This window comes from Acanthisitta chloris, unplaced genomic scaffold (genome assembly GCF_000695815.1).
Source record: "Acanthisitta chloris isolate BGI_N310 unplaced genomic scaffold, ASM69581v1 scaffold4285, whole genome shotgun sequence".
Taxonomy (NCBI): Eukaryota; Metazoa; Chordata; class Aves; order Passeriformes; family Acanthisittidae; genus Acanthisitta; species Acanthisitta chloris.
In genome coordinates this window covers 1,756-26,675 of record NW_008675213.1, presented here as the reverse complement: position 1 = coordinate 26,675, position 24,920 = coordinate 1,756, and the positions used below count along the sequence as shown (strand labels likewise).

General features: G+C 42.9%; 2 protein-coding genes across 2 annotated transcripts; both read right to left on the bottom strand.

Moving 5' to 3' along the window:
- Nucleotides 1–527: 527 nt before the first annotated feature.
- LOC103803099 lies at nucleotides 528–23,773 on the bottom strand. Its single transcript, XM_009075636.1, has 6 exons — nucleotides 23,649–23,773; nucleotides 11,967–11,988; nucleotides 9,408–9,446; nucleotides 8,281–8,354; nucleotides 6,634–6,766; nucleotides 528–1,179 (listed from the first exon to the last, which is right to left on the bottom strand). The coding sequence occupies exons 1-6, from the start codon at nucleotides 23,771–23,773 to the stop codon at nucleotides 628–630; spliced, it is 945 nt and encodes a 314-aa protein (XP_009073884.1). The 3' UTR covers nucleotides 528–627.
- On the bottom strand, nucleotides 16,969–18,431 carry LOC103803098 (protocadherin-15-like). Its single transcript, XM_009075635.1, has one exon. The coding sequence runs from the start codon at nucleotides 18,211–18,213 to the stop codon at nucleotides 17,044–17,046; it is 1,170 nt and encodes a 389-aa protein (XP_009073883.1). The 5' UTR covers nucleotides 18,214–18,431; the 3' UTR covers nucleotides 16,969–17,043.
- Nucleotides 23,774–24,920: the final 1,147 nt, after the last annotated feature.

Here is a 24,920-nt window from a genome sequence, read left to right as displayed (position 1 = left end):
TTATTCCACTTTTCTATGTAGCTCTGAAGAACGCTGACTCCCTAAGTTTGCTAGCTGGGCCTTGAGCAACACCCTTGGGTGCATAAATTACTTTATCCCTTTTGACTTTGGATTTGTTACTCAAATTTAAGCCAGTCGAGGATTTGCTCCATTGACTTCCATGGATTTATTTTGATTTCATGACTCTGAGCTCAGAAATCCAGAGCTCTGGAGAGAAATCTCCAACAGAAATAGACAGTCTCCAAATCTAAACAGTAGAGCCACAAGTACCATACAGAAAAATACCAAGCTAGGCAGGTATAGAACTGGCTGGAAAGTGAACCAAGTGGTGCTGTGCATTTATTAGTAGTTGACTGTTTATTAAACAAGAAATTCAGATCCAAAAGAACTAATTAATTAAAAGAAATTGTTTAGTGAAATGGGAGCCTGTCAAAAGAGTTGTTGGGGAGGACAATTAATTGGTACAAATGTGAGTGCAAATTGTGTTTGGAAACTTTAAAGCGTTGTTGTTTGTAGTAGACAACGGATGTGCACGATACAAACTGCATCCACTTCCCCTTGGTGCCAATAAAAAGCACAGTTTATTATAAACTGAAGTAAAAATGGAAATTAAAAAAGAAACTAAAATCACAGTTTTGTCATTGGTATGTGAAGGTTGTTCCAAGGGCCCATCCAGAGCTCCTCCTCATCTGACTGTGTGTGTTCACTGTGAGACTCCAAGGGCTCTTTGACATCCTCATTGCCGACAACTGATTCCTGCTCTTCTGTGCTTTTCCTTTTGGACCCCCCAGGCTTTGTTACTATACTTTCAGCCCCTATAGTAGAGGAAGCAAATGAGACACTGCAAGGTCTTGTGTTCAGTTTGTCACTAGGAGCTGGTCCCTTTGACAATGTGTTCAGCGGGACATTCTCCTCATGTGTCACTGCCAGCTTGTCCAGTTTCTTGAACTGCTTCCCCAGCCTCAGTGGAGAGGTGACTTTTAAGTTATTCCCAAGGCAAACACGTCGGGTTCTGACAACTGAGCCATTCTGGGCGATGTAGATGTTCCCATTGACGTTGGTTTGGATGTTGGGGTTGTTGAGGCGACTCCTCTGGCTGGAATCAGCGCTGTCTTCTCCCGTGGAGCTGGTCTCGTACTCTGGGTCAACCACCAATTTGATCTTCTTCTTTTTGGCCCACTGTTGGACAATAAACAGAAATGTCATTACATCTCAGCACTATTTCTTGTATTTCCCTGCCCTTTTTCTATCTGTTAATTAATTCAGAACTATAGAGGACCAGACATGAGCATATTCTGTCTCAGACACTGTGGCTGTGATGATAGGTAAGATGTGATTGGAGCAGAGGGTCCTGTGAATGTGGGGACAGCATGTTCTGAGCCAGCTTCCTCTGCTGCACCTGGAGACCTTGCTCAGTACCCCTCACCCCTGACTCACTCCCTGAGGAGGGCTCAAAGGGACTGTGCACATGTGAACAGAACCACAAGGAAAATCCAGTTTACAAAAGAGGCTGCACCAGGTTACCCATAAAAGGAGAGGATCAGGCCCCCTCACTCCCTCTCTCTCTCTCTTTCCTCTCTTTCACTATCATGCTTTGCCCCAGTTCTGGAACATCCACATGTCAGGAGCAACATGGGATCTGAGGTCTAGTGATTTTCTGTGTTAGCTCCCTCCCTTTTCTGTCTTTCTCTCTCTCTCTCTCTCTTCCTGGGCTTTGCTTGGCCAAACACAGCAATCAGACTTTACCCTGTGCTCTGTACTGAAGTTTGTTGTGGGAGCGGGGAGATTGTGAAAAGTGGGGTTGAGCCTTGTGAGCAGCACCTTTGGTACAATAAAGCCTAAAGTTCCCTGACATGTGGTCTGGTGTCTCTGTTCAGTCTGATCAGAATTGATAACGAACATCATGACCCTACAGGTAAGTTGTGACAATTGTGACAATAACGCTTATCAGTTTTTATTCCCTTGGTCTTTTACACTCCTTCCCCTTAGGCTGTGTGCAGGAACTGGAAGGAAAGTCAGCATGCTGTTGCCTAAGTGAGACTTTTAAGAAACTAATGTGTAAATGTTCTGAAGGCATTAGAATCATAGAATCATCAAGGGTGGAGGAGACCTCTAAGATCATCAAGTCCAACCATTAACCTGCCACTGCTGGAATCCCTAAACCCTAAAGCAAATCCTCTAGCAACAGATCCAGATGCCTCTTAAACACTTCCAGGATGGTAACTCCACCACCTCCCTGGGCAATATTCCAGTGCCTCAACACCCTCATAGGGAAAAAATTCTTCCTAAGATCTCTTCTGCCTCAACCCTGTCTCAGCTTATGACCATTCCCTCTAGTCCTCTCCCTGCAGCCATGGCAGGACAGACCATCCCCCACCTCTCTACAACCGCTGTCAGGCAGTTGTAGAGAAGTCATAGAAAAGTTTTCTTCCATTGCTAGATTGTGAATTCAGTACAGAAATGGCATTGAGCAGGTCTGATTTGCATGCACAACACATCAAAGAGAGAAAATCTCTGGAGCTACACAAGGCAAATTCTCAGCCGTGACGTTGGCAACATTGGCTGGTTAAAAAAAGAAGAGCTCGATATAAGGCTTTGTGCCAGATCCAATCTAGTGGAATCAATGCAGATGTTTGGCTATTAAATGGAAGATGGTGAAGAAATGAGACTTTGGATTTTATGTAATTGATACATCTTTTTAAAGAATGAATGCAAACAATTTCCAGGCTGCTGCAACTTTGTACTAATAGTGATTACTACAGAGTGATTACACAAACCTCACTACTGATTTTCATTTGGAATTGACCTTTTTAAAATAAATGCCTCCTTGCAGTGCACTGAAACATGCAACTATCCTTCCTGGATGACTAATGAAACACCAAGGCAGCAGATACCATCACAGCTAACTCCCACTGCAAAACACACACGTACAGGAGAAGAGCCAGTTTTTAGAGGAAGAAAATCACGCAAGGTACAAACAGGAGGTGATTACTTTTAAGCCTTTGAGAAGTTACACTTGGTACATATTACATTGATGCCTATTCTTATTGTTCCTGGCAATGACATACCATTTTCTTCACATGGATATATTGGGGTGGATGATGAGTGCCTGGATTAAATGGAATTGACATTAAAACACCACATGCAGCTACAACTTCATGCTGTATAGGAATGAAAAAGGGTAGGTAAGTGATCATGGATCCAGTTCAAATAGGTGTTTAAATCACATCAAACCACTGTGCTGTTATGCAGAAAGGGCAGAAGTTGGGAAATTAAATCCATTCCCTTCTCTGACCAAGCTCGCTTGGTACACCTGCAGTGCTGCCTTGTGCATCACTGCTGTTTGTAACCTGAATCCCACCATCCAGATACAGTTCAATCCCATCTCTCCTAGTTATACTCTGCAGTTTTGGGACTATTTCTTTGCTGCAGTTTAGCTTGTCCTCCCTGCATACAGGGAGACAGCAGAGAATTAGTTGAGATTAGTAAATGTATAGTAGAGGATCATAAGGTAAAATCATGTATGACTTGAAAATATTTTCATCCTCCTCATCAGCATTCCTGTTCTTCCCTGACTTCCATGTTTCTGCCCTATTTCCTTCCTGCAGTGTTCCATTTTGTGCCGGACATAACCTGCATGAACACAGGGCCCTTCATAGGTTTGGGCCATCAGGTTTGTTGAGCTCCATCATAACTAATGCAAGACATGATGTTACTTTGCTTCATGATGAATGTGATGCATAAAGGAATAAATCTAACAATCAGCACAATGTTTCTTTACCTATATTACGGAAATTAGCATAGAAAATTGAAGCACTTCTTCCTGTCATTGCTCCATGAAAATTAATCTTTCTATATCCACCACTGTGTGTGTATATATATATATATATATATACACACACATTCCTCACAGAAGGATCATATTAGTTTAGTTTTCTACAGTTCTATCCTTGAGACAGTCAAATGTTGAATCAATAAGCTTTGCCCTTTTCTCTTCAGCTGTCTCTAGTCAATGTTCATTGCTTAGAAAAGACCACACAGAAGGCATAGCAAACCAAATCACTCCTCACTGCAAACCATCCACCTACTGTCACTCCTCCTTAAAAGTCTGTAGAATCCCCCGCAGCCTCCGACTCGGTGGTGCCAGCAGCCAGGGGCTCACCTGACTGACACTCATTGTTTCCCTGGGACACTTTTTTCCCTGTTTTTGTTCTTTTCACCTTGGTGTCAATATCAGGGCAAGTGGTAGTTTTACCAGATGTGGCACCACCTGTTTCCTCCGCACCACTAGCATCTGTCTCAACCTCTTCTGCACTCTTCTTTGCACTCTTCTTCACATTCTTCTCACCATCAACAGCTGATTTTCCTCTCTTGCCTCCTGTAGCAGCAGTTTTTGCACTGGCAGATGTTTTAGCACCTGTCTTTTTTGAATTATCTGCTGTCTCATCTGCTTCTTCATCTTCTTCTGACACCTCCTCTATTGTGTCTTCTATTTCAACACTGGCAGAGGAGGTTTTGCTCTTGTAGCTGGATCCTGAGGTTTTTCTGTAGCTTGAGTCCCTGTCACTCCCTGATGCAGTAGAGCTGATGGATTTCTGACTGGAGCGCTTCGCTCTGCCCCGAGAGTTGCCTCCCTTGCTTTTTACACTGGACATTTCAGTGCTTCTTCTGCTGCTGGACTCACTAGCCCCTGATCTGCTGTAGGAACTTTGTGTAGATGAGCTGTGTGACAGGCTGCCATCTTCATCGCTCTCAGAGTCTTCCTCATCTTCATCCTCTTCAGATGAGTCCTCTTCGGATTCACTGCTGGAGCTGGATCCAGACTCCTCATCAGAATCCCCCAAATCATGCCCAGTTTCTTCATCTGAGTCCACAGTACTTTCTGTGGCTTCGTCTTGGTCTAGAGTTATTTTCAAGTAGTCTTTGTCTTCTGACTCTTCGCTGCTACTCTTTGCTGACGCATCCGAAGGGCGTCTCCTTCGCTTCTTCTTCCTCTTCTCGTAATCACTGTCCTCCTGCTCACTCTCTGCCGTGATACTTATGGAAACTCCTGACTTTGATTCATCTCCTTCAAACTCTTCATCCTTGCCAAGAGGCTCTTGAAACTTCTTGGAGACACTGATACGTTTCAGGACATGATTGAGTTTTCTCATGGAAGGTCTGCCATCGGTGGATTTCTGGAAGTAGCTTCCCCTGATAACCATGCTCTTGTCCTCATCTGCTTGGCGAGCTGACATCAGCTTGGCATAACTGGAATCTTTCTTACTTTTCACTTTCTGCAGGATCATTGGGAATATCTTTGTTTTCTTCCACCGAGAACGAGCAGACTCAGTTCTTCCTACTGCTTTGTGAGAACTGACTGCTACACGACTCACATGCATTGTTGCTCTTAGTCTCCTTCTTCCCTGGCCAGTCCTATATGCTCTTCCAGGAGGACCCTGTCTAAGGTCTATGTCACCAGCTAAAGGTCTAGCTGCTATTTGAGCCCCTGCTGGCTGGCTTATACCACCTGGAGGACCTCTGATTTGACTCATCTCCTGCAAATTATGAAAATGAACTTGATTACAATTTGAAAGAGTTACTGGGAAAACCTGGACACTAAAATAAATCAGTAGGAGCAGATAAAACATTTTTTTCCCGGCATCAAAACCAACTTACCTGTTTCAGAACAGTATTTGTTACCAAAGTTATGGGGAAAGTTTGACTTGTAGAATAGGTTGAAAGTGTACAACCAACTTACCCTGCAAAGGGGACAAATACTGGCTGGGAAATGTTATCTCTTCTCATTTAATAACGGATTAGTAGTTTGGTGTTTATGAAAACTGGATTTTTGTTAAGAAAGGAACATTGACATCAACTTTCTTCTGGTCGCCACTAACAGTTTCAAATTTTTTTACATGGACTTGTGAACTTCATAATCAATGAGTTTAGGTACTGCTTTGTTCAGTGGAAAGTCAGCAGTTATAGGTTGGTATATTAGTTACAGAAGCACAGAATCATGGAATGGTTGGAAGGGGCCTTAAAGATATCTCATTCCAACCCCTCTGCCATGGGCAATGACACCTTCCACTAGCCCAGGTTCTCCAAGCCAAATACAGCCTGGCCTTGAACACCTGCAGGGATGAAACAGACACAGCTTCTCTGGGCAACCTGTGCCAGGGCCTCATAACCCTCACAGGGAAGAATTTCTTCCCAATATCCAACCTAAATTTCTTCTCTATTGGTTTGAAGCCACTCCCCATTGTCCTGTCACTCCAGTTCCTGATGGAGAGTCCCTCTCTGGGTTCCTTGTAGGCCCCTTCAGACACTGGAAGGTATCCTCATTTGATTAATGATATAAAGTGGAATTACCTAAGGCTAAGTGGATTTTTCTTTGAACTAAAAATCTACATTGAGTGGAAAACCAGATGTGGATATTAAAAGAAACTTGGCAATTCCTTTTTGTTTCTAGAAAAAGAGAAAGAGGTGTTGACACAAACTTCATCAGAAGGACAAATGATGCTTCTCATTTGAAGAGATGCTTCTTTGGTCTACATGGAACACAATTCCAATCAATGGCAACATATGTTTGACAAGGTTTAGTGGTTCTTCAACCTACTGAAGAGACAAAGTGAGCACACCAGAGACTCTTACCTCTTCTGCAGTTGTTCCATGTGGACTATAGTAGTAGCCACCGTCACTCTCCACCACCATTTCCCCATACTCATCGTACATCCCTGATGGAGACAGAAGTCGGCGACGGCTCCCATACTGAGGCAGCTCGTACCTGCCAAAGACACCACCATTCATACCATGCACCAACATGCTCCCATGTGTCTCATCAACATAGCCAGAAATGCACATACTCACATAGGATCAGTTAGGATGGAAGAGACCACAATGGATCATCTGGTCCAACCTCCCTACTCAAGTAGGGCCATCCTAGAGCACATGGCTCAGCATTAAGTTGTTGAGTAGGGAGGTGGGACCAGATCAGAGAATCACAAAAAAATCAAGGTTGGAGGAGACCTTGAAGATCATCAAGTCCAACCATTAACCTGTCACTGCTAGAACCCCTAAACCATATCCTCCAGCACCAGATCCAGATGTCTCTTAAACACCTCCAGGGATGGTGACTCCACCACCTCCCTGAGCAATATTCCTGCCTGAACAGTCTCACAGGGAAAACATTTCTCCTAACATCTCCTCTGACTCTGCCCTGGCTAAGCCCAAGGCCATTCCCTCTAGTCCTCTCCCTGCAGCCATGGCAGAACAGACCATCCCACACCTCTCTCCAAGCCCTGTCAGCGAGTTGCAGAGTCATCCCTGAACCTCTTCTCCAGGCTAACCAACCCAACTCCCTCAGCCCTTCCTCATGTGCTCTAGTCCTTTGCTGCCCTCGTTGCCCTTGGCTGGACTCGCTCCAGTGCCTCAATGGCCTTTTTGCAGTGAGGGGCCCAAAGCTGAACACAGCACTGAGCTGTGAGCTCCCCAATGCCGAGTCCAGGGAGATGATCACTGCCCTAGTTCTGCTGCCACACTATTCTTGATACAGGCCAAGATCCTCCTCAAAGGGATGGTATGTGCTTTTTTCTCCTTTCTCTCTACATTTGAGAAGATAGCTATTCCTTTTTCCTTAGCAACAACATGATCCAAAATCTCTTTCTATTCCAATTGGCCACAAGCCCAAATGGAGGGTGACCTGAATCGTAAGGTCTCTAGGATCAGTCAAGACCTCCCCAAGTGCAGTGACCTTCTTTCAATCTACCTGATTTTGGGGGGATCATTTTTATAATTGAAGAATGAATGAGCAGGTTCTCTGGCATCAGTTTTGGAGAATCTCTGCAAGTTTGTACAGGCAGTAGTAACCCCTGAGGTGCTTGTAGTCAAAAGGACTTTATCAGGACAAGGCAGGATGATGTTTTTTGAGGGAAATTTAAAATGTCTGATGCTGGCTGGGAACTGTGAGCACAAAGGATTAGTCCCTGCACTCAGAAGGGGAGCAGGTGATGAAAATTAATCTCCAAGACAGCAGAAACAGGCAACAAAAAGTGAATGTAAAACCAGCATGATAGATGGGAGTACACTCTGCAAGCTTAATAATGAGATTCCTAAAGAAGCAGGGAGTTATCAAACACCCCCTTAACTTCTGAAAAGAGCTTGTTGTCAGTGAACAGCTCTGTGGGCACAAAGATTAAAGTAATCCTGAGGTGCAGGAAAGTCTCACGATTAGCTGCTGTAATAACAAACATCACCAACCTGGAAAAGCAGCAGAAAGAAATAGGGAAAAGGAAAATATACCCATGCTCATAACTGTAGTAATCTTGCCCATAGTATTCCTGCCCTGGATCAATTCCAGACTCCATACTTAGCTCCTGTAAAAGAGAAATGCAAATAGTTAAACACAGCAATGAGTGGTGGAAAAGGTACAAATGTGATTACTAAGATTTTTGTTATTTATTATGTAATTACTTATTATGACTATCACAAAAATAACACTGAGAGCAACATCTCATGCTTGCTGCATTGCTTATTCTGGAAACAATATTGGGTGTAAGAGATTGGAAGTAGAAAGGTTTGTGACCCAGAGTTGCCTTTGCGTTTCACAGCAGTGCACTAATGCTTCCAGTACCTCAACAGCGCAACTGCTTAGCTCAGCTCGAGGTGCATTAAGCAATTAGAAGTTGATTGACATCTGAAATAAATAAGATTGCAGTTGGGCAATGAGGAAATTAATCTGTCCGTAAATCTGGGCCTAGGAAAGCTTTCAGTCTGTGTGACAAAATCCTCATGGTGAAAAACATAGAATCACAGACTGGTTTGGGTTGGAAGGAACCTTAAAGCAGGAAAAACTTTCACAGGTTGCTCAGAGCCTCATCCAGCCTGGCCTTGAAAATACCAAGACGCAGTAAATTCAAGGCATTTAATTAAATAACATATATGGGGCAACAATGTGTGCATATATATAAGCATCTGCAAACTGTCAAGTTGTCAGAGGATGGATCAGGCTCTTCTCTGTGGGGCCCAGCAACGGGACAAGAGGTAATGGGCAGGAACTGATGCCCAGGAAGTTCCACCTGAACATGAGGAATAACTTCTTCCCTGTGCACTGACCAAGCACTGGGACAGATTGCCCAGAGAGGCTGTGGATTCTCCTTCACTGGAGACATTCCAGAACCATCTGGACACAATCCTGAGCCATGTGCTCTGGGCTGACCCTGTTTGAACAGGGAGGCTGGACCAGATACCCCACAGTGGTCCCTTCCAACCTGACCCTTTCTGTGATTCTGTAATGCCACAATTTTTCCTCTTCATCTAAAAGAGGCAGGAGGAAAAATTACCTGATACAGACAAGTCTTTTATTAGAAAATTATGTAAAAGCCATGTAAAATCTTGTACAATAATTAAGAAATGAAAAATAGTCGTACCTCTGGTCTGAGAAGAGAAGGTCTCAGCAACTGCTGTTGCTACAAGAGAAAATGAGAAAGGGGTGAATTAGGCATTAACAATTAAAGCACAGGTCATTGTGTTTAAGGTTGCAAAGAAGTGCTAAAACCACAGGTCCTTCTGAGCTTTTTTATGACAGTCACCTGGATACTCAGTGAGAACCTCAGCACCTGAATGTAGTAAAATCCCTTTACATCCCACCATTGCTTTTGCCTAATATAAAATCAAATGATCAGTTTATGTGGTGATTCTCTAAATATTTCACTCCAGAACTTCTGCCAGAGGCCAAGAGAACTATTATGTGGTGGATGTTGGAGACAGCAGGGAGACAAGGACAGCCAAAAAGTTATCCATAAAAGCTAGAAAGCAAAGCTATGGGAATCTGCAGTAAAGTCTGTGAATCAACTAGTAAAACCCTGAAGTGATCCAATTCTTACCCAAAGCTTCTACTGTAGTATCATCACGTTAATTTTCCAGATTTCTGTGGCTTTCAACTGAGTTACACTCAACCCCAAAAACACTTTTATTAAGTATATCAGTAAGACAGGGAAGGATTATCCCACTTGTTTTCTCTATAGCTTATGTGGGATCTCTTTCTGTATGAGAGGAGTGTGCTGAGGTGAGGGAAAAGACCCCAGGAGGTTGCATGGAGAGGACAGTGTGTATCCTGGGGAGCATGAAGAAAAGTATTGCCAGCAGGTCAGGGAGGTGATCCTGATTCTCTGCTCAGCCCCAGTGAGGCACATCTGGAGTGCTGTGTCCAGTTCTGGGCTCTTCAGGACCAGAGGGACATGGAGCTCCTGGAGCAGATCCAGCAGAAGCTGCAGAGATGAAGGAGCTGGGCCTGTTCAGCCTTGAGAAGACACAGTTGAGAAGGACCTCATCCATATCTGTCAGTGCCTGCAGGGAGGTGTCAGAGGATGCATCAGGCTCTTCTCTGTGGGGCCCAGCAACGGGACAAGAGGCAATGGGCAGGAACTGATGCCCAGGAAGTTCCACCTGAACATGAGGAAGAACTTCTTTCCTGGGCAGTGACCAAGCATTGACTGCCCAGAGAGGTTGTGGATTCTCCCTCACAGGAGATATTCCCGAGCCATCTGGACACAATCCTGAGCCATGTGCTCTGGGCTGACCCTGCTTGAGCAGGGAGGTGGGACCAGATGCCCCACTGTGGTCCCTTCCATTTTATGACTGACAGGATGACACATGTTCATAGGTTTGTCACAGCTAAACATGGGCTATTTTGGGAATCATGTTGTTGATTACTCTGCAGCTCTGTTTTTCTGCACATGACAGACTGATGCACATCACTTGCTGTTTTTTAAATTAAAACCAGATTTACTCAGCAAAATCAGTGCCATCGTCCCCACAGTCCTCCGAGAACTTGGTGGCACTCTTTCAGCCATGTTTTTTGCCTAAAGCCAAACCCTGAAAGTTGGGGAAATTCTGTATCTGAATTAAGAGACACAAACCTGCTCTAGAAAGGGAGGAGGAAAAAAAATCAGTAAATATCAATCTTTATGACAGAAATGTATTTTGGAGAAGTTTACAAATTATTAAATTGGATTGTTCCAAAGGAAACTCTTCTCCCTGTTGCTAGAGAAAATCATGCTGCAAGAGCAACATACCATGCTGAGTTGAAGTGAAGGTCTGTGTAGTCCAGTGACCTGGCCCATAGCAGATGATCAGCTGTGACACAGGAAAACACAGCATGCATGGAGGGAATTCCCTCAGAAACTCCTTCTGGTGGCTGGTTAATCAGCATTCTTCTAGCCTGGAGGTCATATTTGTGCCACAATGGGTATCAGCCCCCAGGGAGCCTATGGCTCATAAACTTTTGGAATCACTTTATATTTCTGGCCTCTAAAAGCACTCAGTAGCCCTGAGTTTCATAGCATAGATCACAGAATGGTTTGGGTTGGAAGAGACCTTAAGGACCATTTTGTTCTAACCCCCTTGCCATGGGCAGCGTCATCTTCCACTAGCCTAGGTTGCTTCAAGCCTCATCCAACCTGGCCTTGAACATTTCCAAGGATGGGGCCGCTACAGCTGCTTTAGGTGACCTGTGCCAGTGCCTCAGCACCCTCACAGGGAAGAATTTCTTGCCAATATCTAACTGAAATTTCCCTCTGTCAGTTTGAAGCCATTCTCCCTTGTCCTGTCTCTGCAGTTCCTGATGCAGATCCCTCTCCAGCTTCCTTGCAGACCCCTTCAGATTCTGGCAGGTTGCTCTGAGGTCTCCACACAGCCTTGCCTTCTCCAGGCTGCACAGCCCCAACTCTCTCAGCCTGTCTCCATAGGCAAGTTGCTCCAGTCCTCTGATCAGCTTTCTGGCCTCCTCTGGACTTGCTCCAACAGTTCCATATTCTTCTTATTTGGAGGGCACCAGAACTGTACGTAGTACTCAAGGTGGGGTCTCATGAGAGCAGAGCAGGGGGGGACAATCCCCTCCCTCAACCTGATGCCCACACTCATAGACTGTATGAAAAAAGCATGTTGGTGTTATTAATATTTGAAAGGTAATTGGGGCCCAGCCTTACCTCTTGCTGTGCATATCCTTTCCTAGAAGTCAGAAAAAGAGAAAAAAGAAATTAGTCTACTTCTGTGAGCCTACATAAAGATGCATATTGCCATTCTTTCTGGTCAGAGGTGAAAAGATAATGTAATTAGAAATATAACTGGCAAGAAAATCAATACATATCTCTAACACCAAATATGTTTTTCTTTGCATTTGCTCTGGGCATAAGGATCATTGCATGAGAAAGGCTAATGAAGCTTTGGGAACTTTTCTTGCTTTAGATTGCAAATGGATGAGGAGAAACCCCCAAAAGCCAGAGAGCCAGTGAACCCAGTGGGACTCAGCAAAGGGAAAGGGGTGAGGATTGGGAGAGAGATCTTGCCAGGCCCCTTCCTGCTGTCCCTGAGAATATCCACAGAGAGACTCTGTTACCTCTCACATCTGCTTGAGCAGTGAAACAACTTCTTTTCTACTCCTGGACTTTCTGTATCCACTCAGGACTTGCTAGAAATTGCCCTGAAGCTTCTACTACTAATTTCTTGTATCACCATTATTATTCCAATTACACACTTCCGAACATTTGCTCAGTGAGCGGGAGTGAAATTATTTTTCTGCTATCTATGGTTATTTTGCCACAGGCTTTGTGCTTCTGATCTTACTGGGAATTTGCTGTTGTTTTAATTCATCATTTCCTTGGAGCCATTCATGGCCATAACAAATGCACTTATGTCTATCAAGTTCTCTGTTTTCACATTTTGTGCTGCAAAAATTAAAATGGTTTTGGCAAAAGTAACAGCAGTTTAGGTCTTGACATTATTCTTAAGGAGAAGTCTGGATTATTTTTATTGTATTTTTTAACAAGGAAAGGGTAAATGTTCAAAATTATGTTATGCTTAACCTAGTACACAGACAGAAGTCTAGGGGAAGATTTTAATTACACTGAGTAAATAAGAACAGAGTAGAAATCCTTGTAATTCTTTAATGTCACCATCTCTAATGTTTCCTATTAATATTCAGCACATGGAATTGATTATCAGCATTAAATTACTGCTGTCGCCTATATAATATCAAACTAATGAACAACTGAAATGAAGATTTATCATCAGAAGATGATCTGTGACTTTTCACAGCTCTCTTGAGGAACACTATGTTTAGTTTCCACATTGCCTACAACAAACTTCAGATATAGGAGGTCTGAGGAGAAGTAAGCTTATTACTCTTAATTGCTCTCAGATAGCTGCTATATTGTAGATTAAAAGCATAATATAAGTAATTCTAATTAAATTTGGGACTCAACTTTCTTAAGAGTAACACCGTGTGGGTTTTGCCTAATAGTTTTATGTGGCCATGATTAGGAGTAAAAACAAGTCCTCAAAAGACATAAAATACTCATTCACTCAATACAGCACAAGGATCTATTCTGCCAAAAAGGCAAGGGTCAAAACAACTTCATTTATTTCCAGGCAGGAATTAAAGCTCTCCACAGAGGGAGGAATTGCTTCTGGGTAAGTATGATCAGTCAGACTCCACTGCAGTCAGTCAGAGAGAAATCTTCAGTGCGACATGGGAAGCAAGGCCATGGTGCCTGTAAGGATTGTCGGATAACAAGACATCCAGTACACACTGCTGGTACTTAACATGAGGGAGACAACAAGAATGAAGCTACACATCCAAAATTGCCAACCTTTCACTGCTAAAACAGGTTAAAAGAACTATGACTTGCCTGAAGCAACATTTCCCCAGTTCCTGGCATTCCAGCAGGCCTTTGCTATTTCATAACTTATACCTGTTTTCATATTAAAGCAAAAGCTTTAATATGAAACCCCAAATACGACAGATACTGCTCAGAGGAGGTAACTACTTATCAATTTGCCCTGGTTCTTAAAATGGAGGTTTCCTGCAGTTCATAGCTGGAGCTGAGAAGAACAAGTCCAGGGAGAACAAGTCTGGATGAGTAACGATAACGCTATGGCTCAATTCCAGCTTTGCAAACAGGTTGTACAGAAGACCTGTCCACTGAGACCAACTCTGCTCCTGCTCACAACTCAGCCCCATCAAGCTGATGAGGAAAGGATGAGAGATATATCCATGGTCACACTGGATACTAACTGACCAAATTAGACAACCTGAAGAGGGGCAAATTATATATATAAATATGAATTTTTATATATACTCAACTTGTTACCAACTACTATATTAGTTCTAATACTTCATAGCACTGCAATACTGCAGTATCATAGAATCATGGAATGATTTGGGTTGGAAGAGACCTTAAAGACCAGCCAGTTCCAACTCTTGGCCATGGGCAGGGACACCTTCCACTAGCCCAGGTTGCTCCAAGCCCCATCCAATATGGCCTTGAATACTTGCAGGGATGGGGCAGCCACAGCTTCTCTGGGCAACCTGTGCCTGCGCCTTACCATCCTTTGGTGAAAGAAATTCTTCCTAACATCTAATCTAAATCTCTTCTCTTTAGGTTTTAAACCTTTTCCCCTCCAGCACCCAGACAGCTCAATGGGACAGAACTCAATAGTTTAGGTCAAAAAACCACACTATTGGTATAGCCTCTTTCCTGGTTCAGTAGAATAATTTTTTTTAACAAAGGCTATTAAAAGAAAACCAACAGGAGAAGAAAGGCTGTACTAATTCCAGACAAAATAAAACTAGGTTTTGCAAACTTTCCAACTTCATAAACATTTTCAGAAGGAGCAAGTAGGTGTTAATGAGTGAAAAGCTGGTTACCACCCCCTCCTCAGACTCTTCTGATATGATGAAACGAAGTATTTAAAAGGAGCTCCTGTGTGATGCCCATTATTTCTGCTTATGGAATGCCTCACATAACTGTAGCCAAACAAGCCTTTGGGGTGTATGCTGTGAATGACTAAAGACCTGCACCTTTGTTGTGTGATGCTACACGCTGCAAAATCAGGTCCTGCTTGTCTAACATTTCACAAGTGATGTAATGATCTGCACAACAGCATCTGTTATGGGTCCACAAGATCTAATGTGGGACTTGGGTACTTAAATTCGTATTTCTGTCTTTAGGGTTGATTCACTCTGAACATGCCTAGCCAATAATTTCTCATGCTCATCTCTGCATGCTTCCCAGTGTCTCCACACCAGGACCATGGTTAACACACAGAAGTAAACATGAAAGACATCTCCCCATTCTGGCTCTTCAGTCTGAAAATTTCCTCTACCTAACAGGAGCTGAACTTCAAGCTTTGACGCTGGTGTTGCAGCTGTGCCACTCTTGGAGAATTTAGTATTGTGGGCAGTATTCTATATGTGTACAACCTGTAAATAACACAGATTCTATTGCAGCAAAAATATGGTGATGGACAATCCTTCCCCTCACACAATTACCTACTACATGTACTACACACAGACCCTTTTCCTCACACATTAGCTACTACATTTACTACTTGCTGATCTTTCCCATCACACATTTAGCTACTACATGCTGATCCTTCCCTCGCACATTTAGCTACTACAAGTATTACACACTGATCATTCCCCTCACACATTTAGCTACTACACACACCTTGAAGCTACAGTCTAGCCCAACAAGAGATTCAAGTAAAGAAAAAGCCTAATGTATCAGCAGAACTTGTGTGATGGAGTTGATGGAGTTTGCCTCTGGGACAGAGAAACTACCTCCAGCATATTCCAACTAAAGTATCCATACATGTCCTAACTGCAGAGTAAAACCAAACAAAAACTAAGAGAAAACAGAAAGAGCCAAGCACCATGGAAATGCTGAGTATCTCTACACAGTCTGATAAAGAATTCATCACCTTTTTGCTCAGAATTGCAACATTTGCTACAGAACTGGGGTTTTAATTTGGCTTCATTATGTAATATCTGCCTTTTCCACTATGTTTCTTTTAAGTTGTCCTATTAAACACAAATGTTCTATATTTTAGCAAAAGACTAAAAGGAAACTTGCAAGTTGAATCAAGCATTTAAATGCCCAGATTGCTTTTACTTACCCTTTTTTCAAAGCACAAGCTAATTTACTTTTATATATATATATATGTACACACTTATAATTGACATATTTAATGCAAATATCTGACTTAGATGACTGTGAGCAAAAAAGCCAGTAAGTAAATCCATATTACATGGATTTTTACAAGTACTTGACAAACCTTCACTTGGTGACACTAATCAGAATGACTTTATTGCAATATAAGGTGAGATGTTTCAGCTGGAAAGCTCATGACAGACAAACTAGCATGAAAGTTAAAGAGACATCAAGAACATGCACATGCAAAATCAATAGAAAAAAACAATGTACATGAAAGGAATTTACAAAATAAAAACTTTTAACATGCAGATACAATATAAAAAATGCAACGGAAGGCAGAACATGGGTAACAAGAGGGGAGACAGCCAGATTCACTGACAAATCAAGACAAAACCCTTCTTCTGACTGGAGATGCAAACATGAGCTGCCAGAAAGCACATCAGCAGGGCAGAGCATCATTGTCCATGGAGAATGGAGATGCAGTGTGGAATTACAGAATGGTTTGGGTTGGAAGGGATCTTAAAGATCATCTTTTTTCATACCCCTGACATGGGCAGGGACACCTTCCACTAAAGCAGGTTGCTCAAGGCCCCATCCAACAACATCTCACCATTGCTGAGCCTGCTTACTCCCAGGGCTTGCTTGCTTTGACACCAAATATGTGGCAGAAGATTCTTTCCAGGTGGTGCATTTTATGGGCAAAGCAAGAGATTCCAATTACAGCTGCAGAAAAATCTTACTGATATTTCCTACAGTGAAGGCTGCTTAACATAAAGCAGCACTGAGCTGTCTATGACCAATCCTTGGGTAAAAATGGACAGTTTTCCCCAAGAATTTTTGGTAAACACACTAAGAACCAGCATGGTAGAACAGTAAGATGGAGTTCTGAGAAAACAACTTGGAGAATTGTATTATACATTACAAATTTCCCAGTGAACAGGGAAGACAATGTCTCTTAATTTAGGAGTGGATAAGTCATGAGGGGAGTTTCTGGAGAGTCTGAGGCAGATACCATGTGCTGCATTAGAGTCATCCCACTCAAAAGGTCACATGCAGAAAACCATGAGGATTACAGTGCTGTGGACTGGGAGGGAAAGCGTTTCTCGAGCTCCTCCACAACACAGCTCAAGTTGCCGTTCTGCTGGTTGTGCTCAGCTGCAGCTTCTGGAGTTGGCGGCTCCGGAGGGGCGGCAGGTTTGGGCTTAGCCACGTGCTTGGGCAGCATGTGGTTTTTGTCTATTTGGCTGTACATGTTGGCCACAGACTTTTCGATGGCTGCTAAGTTCTGAATGTTCTTAAGAATCCCTTTGAGCTCCCTGCGGGGAGGAGGCTCTGATGGTGGTACAGCTGGCTGTTTGGCAGGGGACTGGGAATGCTTGGCAGGGGAGGGAAGCTTGGTGCTAAGAGGAGATGGAGAAGAAGTAGAAGAAGAAGGAAGAGGAACCGTGGGCAGAGGATGTGGCGGCAACTGAGGAGGGGATGGAGGTGGTGGCAGTGGAGGTGGCAGCTGTGGAGGTGGGGGTGGGGGTGTTTTAGGTGGATCTGGAATGCTTTGTACAACTTCTTTGGTCTGAGGAGTTAGAAAACTTTGGCAAACTGGTTTCTTTAGCCTAGAAGACGGAGGAGTTGGTTTGCGAGTCGGTGGAGGAGAATGTTCATCAGGATAGTCGTGGTGGGTGATGATTACAGAGGGCACCATGGAGGCCTCTGGTTCAGCTACTTCAGCACAAGGTGTTGGAGAGGCCCGCGGAGAAGAGCGAAGGCGAGGAGAAGCAACCACACTTTTAGGAGACTGCTCTAGCATGTTCTCTGCTTCTTGGACGCTGATGCTGTGTGTTGGTGACCGGGCGGATTTCACATCGGGAGACTTCACTTGCTTCATCTCCTGCAGTGCCTGCTGCTCAAACTGTCTTGCCTTCTCTTTTACAGTTAGCTTGGGGCCACTTAGTTTTTGAAAGAGAGGACTGCTAACATCAACACTGCTATCCTGATTTGCAGGTCCTTCCTTCTTGGCTTTGAGTCTCTCCTGTTGCCACTGAATGGGGTCCATGATAACTGGCCTGCTCAGAGAACCAGGCCCATGTCTCCTAGCGAGGTGAGTTGGTACCGTCCATGCACGGTGGCTGCCTCCCAAAGAGGCATCTCTCAACACTAGTCTTGAAGGAGAAAGAGTATCTAGAGTATCATTTCTCCTCCGTAGAAACCCAGCAGCAGCAGGACTTTGAGTGAGACCTTCCATGTACAATGGGTTTTGAGTAGTTAATGGGTTCTCATCAGATAAGAAAGTAATGTTACTCGAAGATTTGGGCAGGTTATTGTTCAGTGATCCATTGATACTAGATTGCTTGTGAGCCTCAATAGCACGGGAAGCAAAGCTGCTTATAACTCTCTGACGGTCTCCTTCTTCTAAGACTGACTTTTTTCCCCTGCTTTGTTGGAAATGGTAGAGAAGAAAAAGACTTGAAAGAAAAGAAGATAATCACAGGTGAGGAAACATGCATGGACATAGATAATCATGAGAGAGAGAAAAAAAGAACTTATGATATGAATAAAAGCCATTAAATTACTTCTAGCAAACTACTGCTACACAGCAGAAAGAGCAGATTTACTAGACTACTGGGAAAGACATTTACTTTTGCATCTTCTTTAAAGGGGAAGGAAGAAAAGTTAAAGCACATTTTCAGCTACTCAGCAAGTTTAAAAACTAGTCAACCACTTGTTAAAAAAACCCCAAGCCTTAGATTTTAAAATTATCATCAATATTGTACTCTATCTCCTCATAAAACATCACAGAATTATCACTGTATATATGAATTTCATCTCTGCACCACACCAAACCCAATGAAAAGCTCCTGCAGTTGGGTTACATGGAATTTCTACACCAAAAGTAGGAGGTGGCACCATTTTCTGGACTACACCTATCACCTCCCAGTGCCTCATGATCCTGCCTGCCTCAAAGATTTTTAATCCCACAGACTTCTAAGCATATTTTAAAACAAACAGTATTTTAAAATCAATATCCCCAAACTCCCTGCTAGAAAAGTGTGCCCTTAGAGCCTATTTTAACTAATACTCACCTCAGGCTGAAACTACATTTATTTCCCCATCAAACTGGGAGAGATTTAAGATTTGGGCCTTTGTCAGATAGAGCTAAAACCTTATCCTTTCAGAGAGAAGATTACCCTCACCAGCAATGAGACTAAAGCAAAATTCACTTTCATTGCTGCCATGAACAAATGTATTGTAATTAGGGCTATGCTGTCTAGCATGGGGATGCAAAACGAAACCCCAAACCAAGAAAGCAACCTTCAGGAGGACACATAGTCTAAAAAACTCTCTGAAATATTAAATACATCTGTCAGACAGGCTGTGGTGGGAACACTATGGCATAAGGGAATGCTATGGTTGAAATGAGGTACAAAGACTGAATTCCATTTTCGTACCTTTCATTTAGAGCTTCACCACCCTTGCCTGATGCTGCTACCTCCCAATTTGAATGCCAGACTCAAAACCTTCCTATTTGATGCTGATGAGAACTGCAGCTGAACTATAGCAGGAACAGCAGTGACATCTACATGCACAAATCAAAATGTCATATAAAATGGTTTCTAGAGCTGTCCAATGCTGTCAGAAAGCATCTGAGTTCAAAATTTTAAGCCTTGTCTCTACCAAAATTTGAGTCGTGTTTTTCATAATTTAAATAACAAAGGAATAGGGGAGAAAATGCATCTTTTATGAATACACGATTGTTGGAAAATGAAGTTTTAGACCTCTTGGTCAGACTGTTCCATTGATTTTGGTGGTGGTGTTTCATACCACAGAAAACAGAAGGAAATCTACATCAGTGGAAGTTTAACCTCTGGTGGTAAAATATTTCCTAGCAAAACTGGAATAGAAATTTAAATAACTAGACATGGGATAGGCGTTAATTACAAGATATTAAGTTTCCTCTAAGCTATTTAATATGTAAAAGTCCCCTGAAGGCCTCTGGTGATGAAACACATTTGCTTCTTAAATTCTGTTTTCTGTTTTGACTGGGGGATGATCCAGGCAGGGAACCCTCAACTTCCTAATGGTCCCAGGGACACGAGAGTTCTGGCATCCCTGCAGAGATCACTCTCTCATGTGCAAATTACATGCAACAAAGCTCCACAAAGGGTTATACCAGTGAATAAACTCTCCCCAAGCATTGCCGTTTGCAAAAATTCAGCCTTCTCTCTGGCCAGAATAGAACTGTATGAAACATAATTCACTTCACACTCATCATAGAACCACAGAGTGTTTTGGGTTAGAAAGAGCCTTAAAGCTCATCTTGTTCCAAACCCCTCTCAAGGGACACCTCACCTTCCACTGACCCAGGTTGCTCCAAGCCCCATCCAACCTGGCCTGGAACACTCCCAGGGACGGGGCAGCCACAGATTCTCTGGGCAACCTGTGCCAGTGCCTCAGCACCCTCACAGGGATGAATGTCTTCCTAAAATCCCATCTAACCCTGCCCTCTGGCAGTGTGAAGCCACTGCCCCTTGTCCTGTCATTCCAGGCACTTGTCAATAGTCTCTATCCATTCTTCTTACAGACTCCTTCAGGCACTGGAAGGCCACAATTAGGTTATCCCAAAGCTTCTCTTCTCCAGGCTGAACAATCCCAACTCTCTCAGCCTTTCCTCCCAGCAGAGCTGCTCCATCCCTCTAATCACCTTGGTGCCTCCTCCGGACTCTCTCCAACAGCTCCATGTCCTTCCTGTGCTGGGACCCCAGAGCTAACAAACTAGCTCTTTAAAGCAGCCAACTCTGACATCAGTCAAGCACTCTCCACCTATTTAGAGGCTATTCTCTATTTAGAGAATGAAGTGATTCTGAACTTGAAGGAAACCCTCCAGTAGAAGGCTCATGCAAGATGAAACAACCTTTATGCTACTGGAACAGATTATTTCACAAGCTTCTCGGCTCTTTCATCACTCCACATGACACCTCTCAAGGCTGAGGTGATCCTGCAATGTCCTTCTGTTTATGTGGAGGTATTTCCAGCACTGAGGAACAGCAACTCACCAGGTTGAAGCACATCTCTGTAACCTGAAAGATGTGTACTGGCCATGCACGGAATCATAAATAACAGACAGGAAACATTTTGCTTTCACCCAGTTCTAAGTCAGTGAACTCAAACCAACTCCCTGTGCATGCACTCAGTGTTGGTTTTGTTTGGGGCATTTTTTGAAGGTAGCAGGACTCTCTGGCTTTAGAAATAATCCCATTCAAGTTCAGCAATCACATTCCTCTCTCTACTTCCAAGAAGGATAAAGAAGCACAGAAGTATTGAAACTTCACAGCAAATGTCTTTTCTGATCAATGGGTAAATAAAAGACGAGTTTCAGCTTGCAAGGTTGAATGGGAGTCACCAAAAGGAAAATTCAACAGCGTTGCTACTAGCTACAAATATTAGGACAATGAAATAAGCTTACTTACTGATGCCTATGTATCCAAAGACAGAGAGAAATGAAAATCATGAGACAAAGCAGATTTAAAACTAAAGAGCTTAGTTCCATTTCATTTGCTAGAAATACCAAAGAAAGAACACAAGACACAAGGCAGCACTGCAAATGAAAGATGACTGTCTCAGAACAACTAAAGACAGGGAATATTGTCCTAAAACTCATGCAAGAAGTTAATAAAAGCTATTTCCCAGATAATAATTTCCTAAGTGTCCTGAAATAAAATATTTAATGGGGGGGGAAAAGATAATTTGTAATTCTATTTCTTGAAGCATGTTATATTATTTCAAATCCTATGGATTTTCATTTATCTTAAGGATTTTACTAGTTTAATCAGTTCCTCAGCATGATGGATGTATCTTAGCTGGGTGAAAAGAGTGCTGAAAGAAAGTATTCCAACTACAGCATCTTTTTTTTGATCCAATAAAAATTATTTTTTGCCCAAAATAACATAAAGCTAAGCCTCAGAGTCAATACTGCATAGCTGTGAACTGGCACCTGTATATTGCAGTACTAATACACCTTTGCAGGTACAAACACAGCATGAGGCTTCTTCTGAGTTTAGCATGTGACACATCATTATTTTCAGTAGAAATGTAGGTAAGTGCAAAAAAATAGTATCATTTCACAGCATGTTAAAAAGTTGGAATGGACCTTAGAGATCATCTAGTGCCACCCCCCTGCCCTGGGAAGGGACACCTCCCACCAGAACAGGTTGCTCAAGGCTTTAGCCAACCTGGCTTTGAACACTGCCAGGGTTGGGGCAGCCACAGCCTCCCTGGGCAACCTGTGCCAGTGGCTCACCACCCTCACGTTAAAATCGTGCATTTTATCCAGCAGGCACCTCACTGCTTAAGTGTACAGATGTGATCTCCTGTGGTTCAGAGACAGAAGTGCTGACATTCTAAAAAACAACTATATTCCAACAGTTGAGCAGACATTTTTCCTCCCTTCCTGCCCATGCCTAACACTTGACAAAGGCAAAAGGCACAAGGGGAAATTCAGCAGTTAGGAGAAGCTATTCTTGCTCCCAGTCATTTTTATTCCTCTATTTACCCAGGAAAGCTCAAGCTCTGGAATTATTCCCCATGCATAGACTGCACTCAGGTGGCCTAGAGTTAAAGCTCTGTCATGGCCCTGTAGCATTTTAGAAACTCAATCACAGCAGCTGGAAAATTTCAACTTTCTGAGCAAAACACAGAATGATTGAAAACAGAGCAACCCTCAATTCAAACCACAGCTCACTCACTACCTGCCTCCAAACACATTATTCATGCTATGCTTTCAGCCTTACTTGGGTTTAAAATAGAAACAGAGCTGAGGAAGTGTGGCAGAGCTCACCAACAACACCCTCCCAGTATGAGATAAATAATAATTGGCTATTCCCTGCTGGAATATTTTCCTACTGAGTTAAATTGTTGTTGGAGTCCATCAACTTCAGGTTTACAGAGGCATGAAAAGGTAGGCAAACTTGCAATGTTGTTATTTTATGAGCATGTAATAGGTAAAAGGTGCATTCAGGGAACTGCCAGTGGTTTCTCTATTTTGAGACTTCATATCATTTCAATATTTAAAGAGTTTTAAATTTAGAACAATATAAAAACCAACACATTTACCACCCAGAATATTCCTTACAATAGGAAAATTGGATTTGGGGTAGCAATTTCCAGTGAACTACCATTTCAGATGTGTGCAATGGATATTAATGAATTTTATTGGGCACGTTAAGTCAAGAGCTTTGGAAAATGTGGAGTGCTGGCTTGGATGTGCCAAGGAATCCAATCCTGGCTCACCCTGGCAGACGTGACTTGCTGTAGGCTCTTGCTCTTAGTAAACCATCTGGTTAGACCTGCTTTTTGCCCACTTAAAACCTGCTCAGGATTCCCCATACACTACAAGAAGATTCAATTGTTTTTTTTCTCTCCCTACAGAGTCATCTGTAAGGACTTTTTGGATGTTCGAGAAGCCCAAGCAGGTGGGGAATGACCCTAGCATGAATAAAAGGCTTTTGGACATAGACTGCATGAAGTGACATGATAGAATCATAGAGTCCCAGAATGGTTTGGGTTGGAAGGACCTTAAAGATCATTCAGGACCTTAAAGATCATCCTGTGGGCAGGGACACCTTCCACTAGGTTATCCTGGAAAGTGACTGATTTCATTGCTGGATCACAAGGAATACTTACATGGTGCTGTCCCCAAGCTCCTCATAGAGGTTGTTGGCAGCAGCACTGGCTGGTTTGCCTGCTGGTAAGGCCATCTGCATTCTGGCAGTCTTTGCACACTCAGCCTGTCTCCTTTGGTGAGCCATGGAGGGAAGGAGAAATACGCATGAGAAACACTCTACACCGCAACAGAAGCCAAAAATGTAAAGTTTTCTATGTTTTCCCTGCAGTTTATAGCCATCCCTGTGTTTTGGCTTCAGCAAAGCAATAAGCTGATCACCTTTTCCTGCCTTTATTGTTCTGTTTTGGTGGAATCTCAGAGCTCCCCCAGATAAAAACAAAGTCAAAGAATCCCAGAATGGTTTGAGTTGTAAGGGACCTTAAAGATTATCTCATTCCATCCCCTGCCATGGGCATGGACATCTTCCACTAGCCCAGGTTGCTCCAAGCCCCATCCAACCTGGTCTGCAACACTTACAGGGATGGGGCAGCCACAGCTTCTCTGGAAAACCTGTGCCAGTGCCTCAGCACCCTCACAGGGAACAATTCCTTCCTAATATCAGATCTAAGCCTGCCTAATTCTTCCTAATATCCAATCTAAACCTACTCTCTGTTAGTTTGAAGCCATTCCCCCTTGTCCTCATACAGCTCAGTGGAGCTGGCTGGGAAATTTCTGTTGCAATGAACAGCTTTCCTGAAAAAAAACATCACTTTTATAAAGAGTAAAGTCACTATGAAACCAGTTTGTGGTTTGTATCTAGAACACAAAGCTCTGATCCCTTTTGTGTGTACCTGGGGAGCACCACCAAGGCGATATGATTGTTTCAGCTCAGTTTGGCTTTAAGGGAGTTCAATACCTGACTTTTCCTATCCTGACATGCACTGGTTTGGCTTGAGGAATATCACAAACATGGAAATATTGACTTATATATATTATTTATATCTCTGCAGGGATGTATCTTTAATGCAATAATAAAGTGCACTGAGCAGCTATAGAAATAAATACATTTTAAACTCCTCATACCAAGAGCTCAAGAGCAAGTTGGAATATAGGAATTAATTCTTATTGAATGCCAAAAAAATTAGATTTAAGATATTTTAAACATAAAGGCTGAGAGAAACAAAGCTGCAAAGAAATACTTACTCTTTGAATCTGTTTTGTTATGCAAATAAAAAAAAAAAAGAGATAAAAAGGAAGGTTAAATGAATTCTATTCCCAACAACTCTCCATAACACTGAACCTAACAGCAGTAATAAACTAGATGCCACTTAATTATTCCACACATCACATCC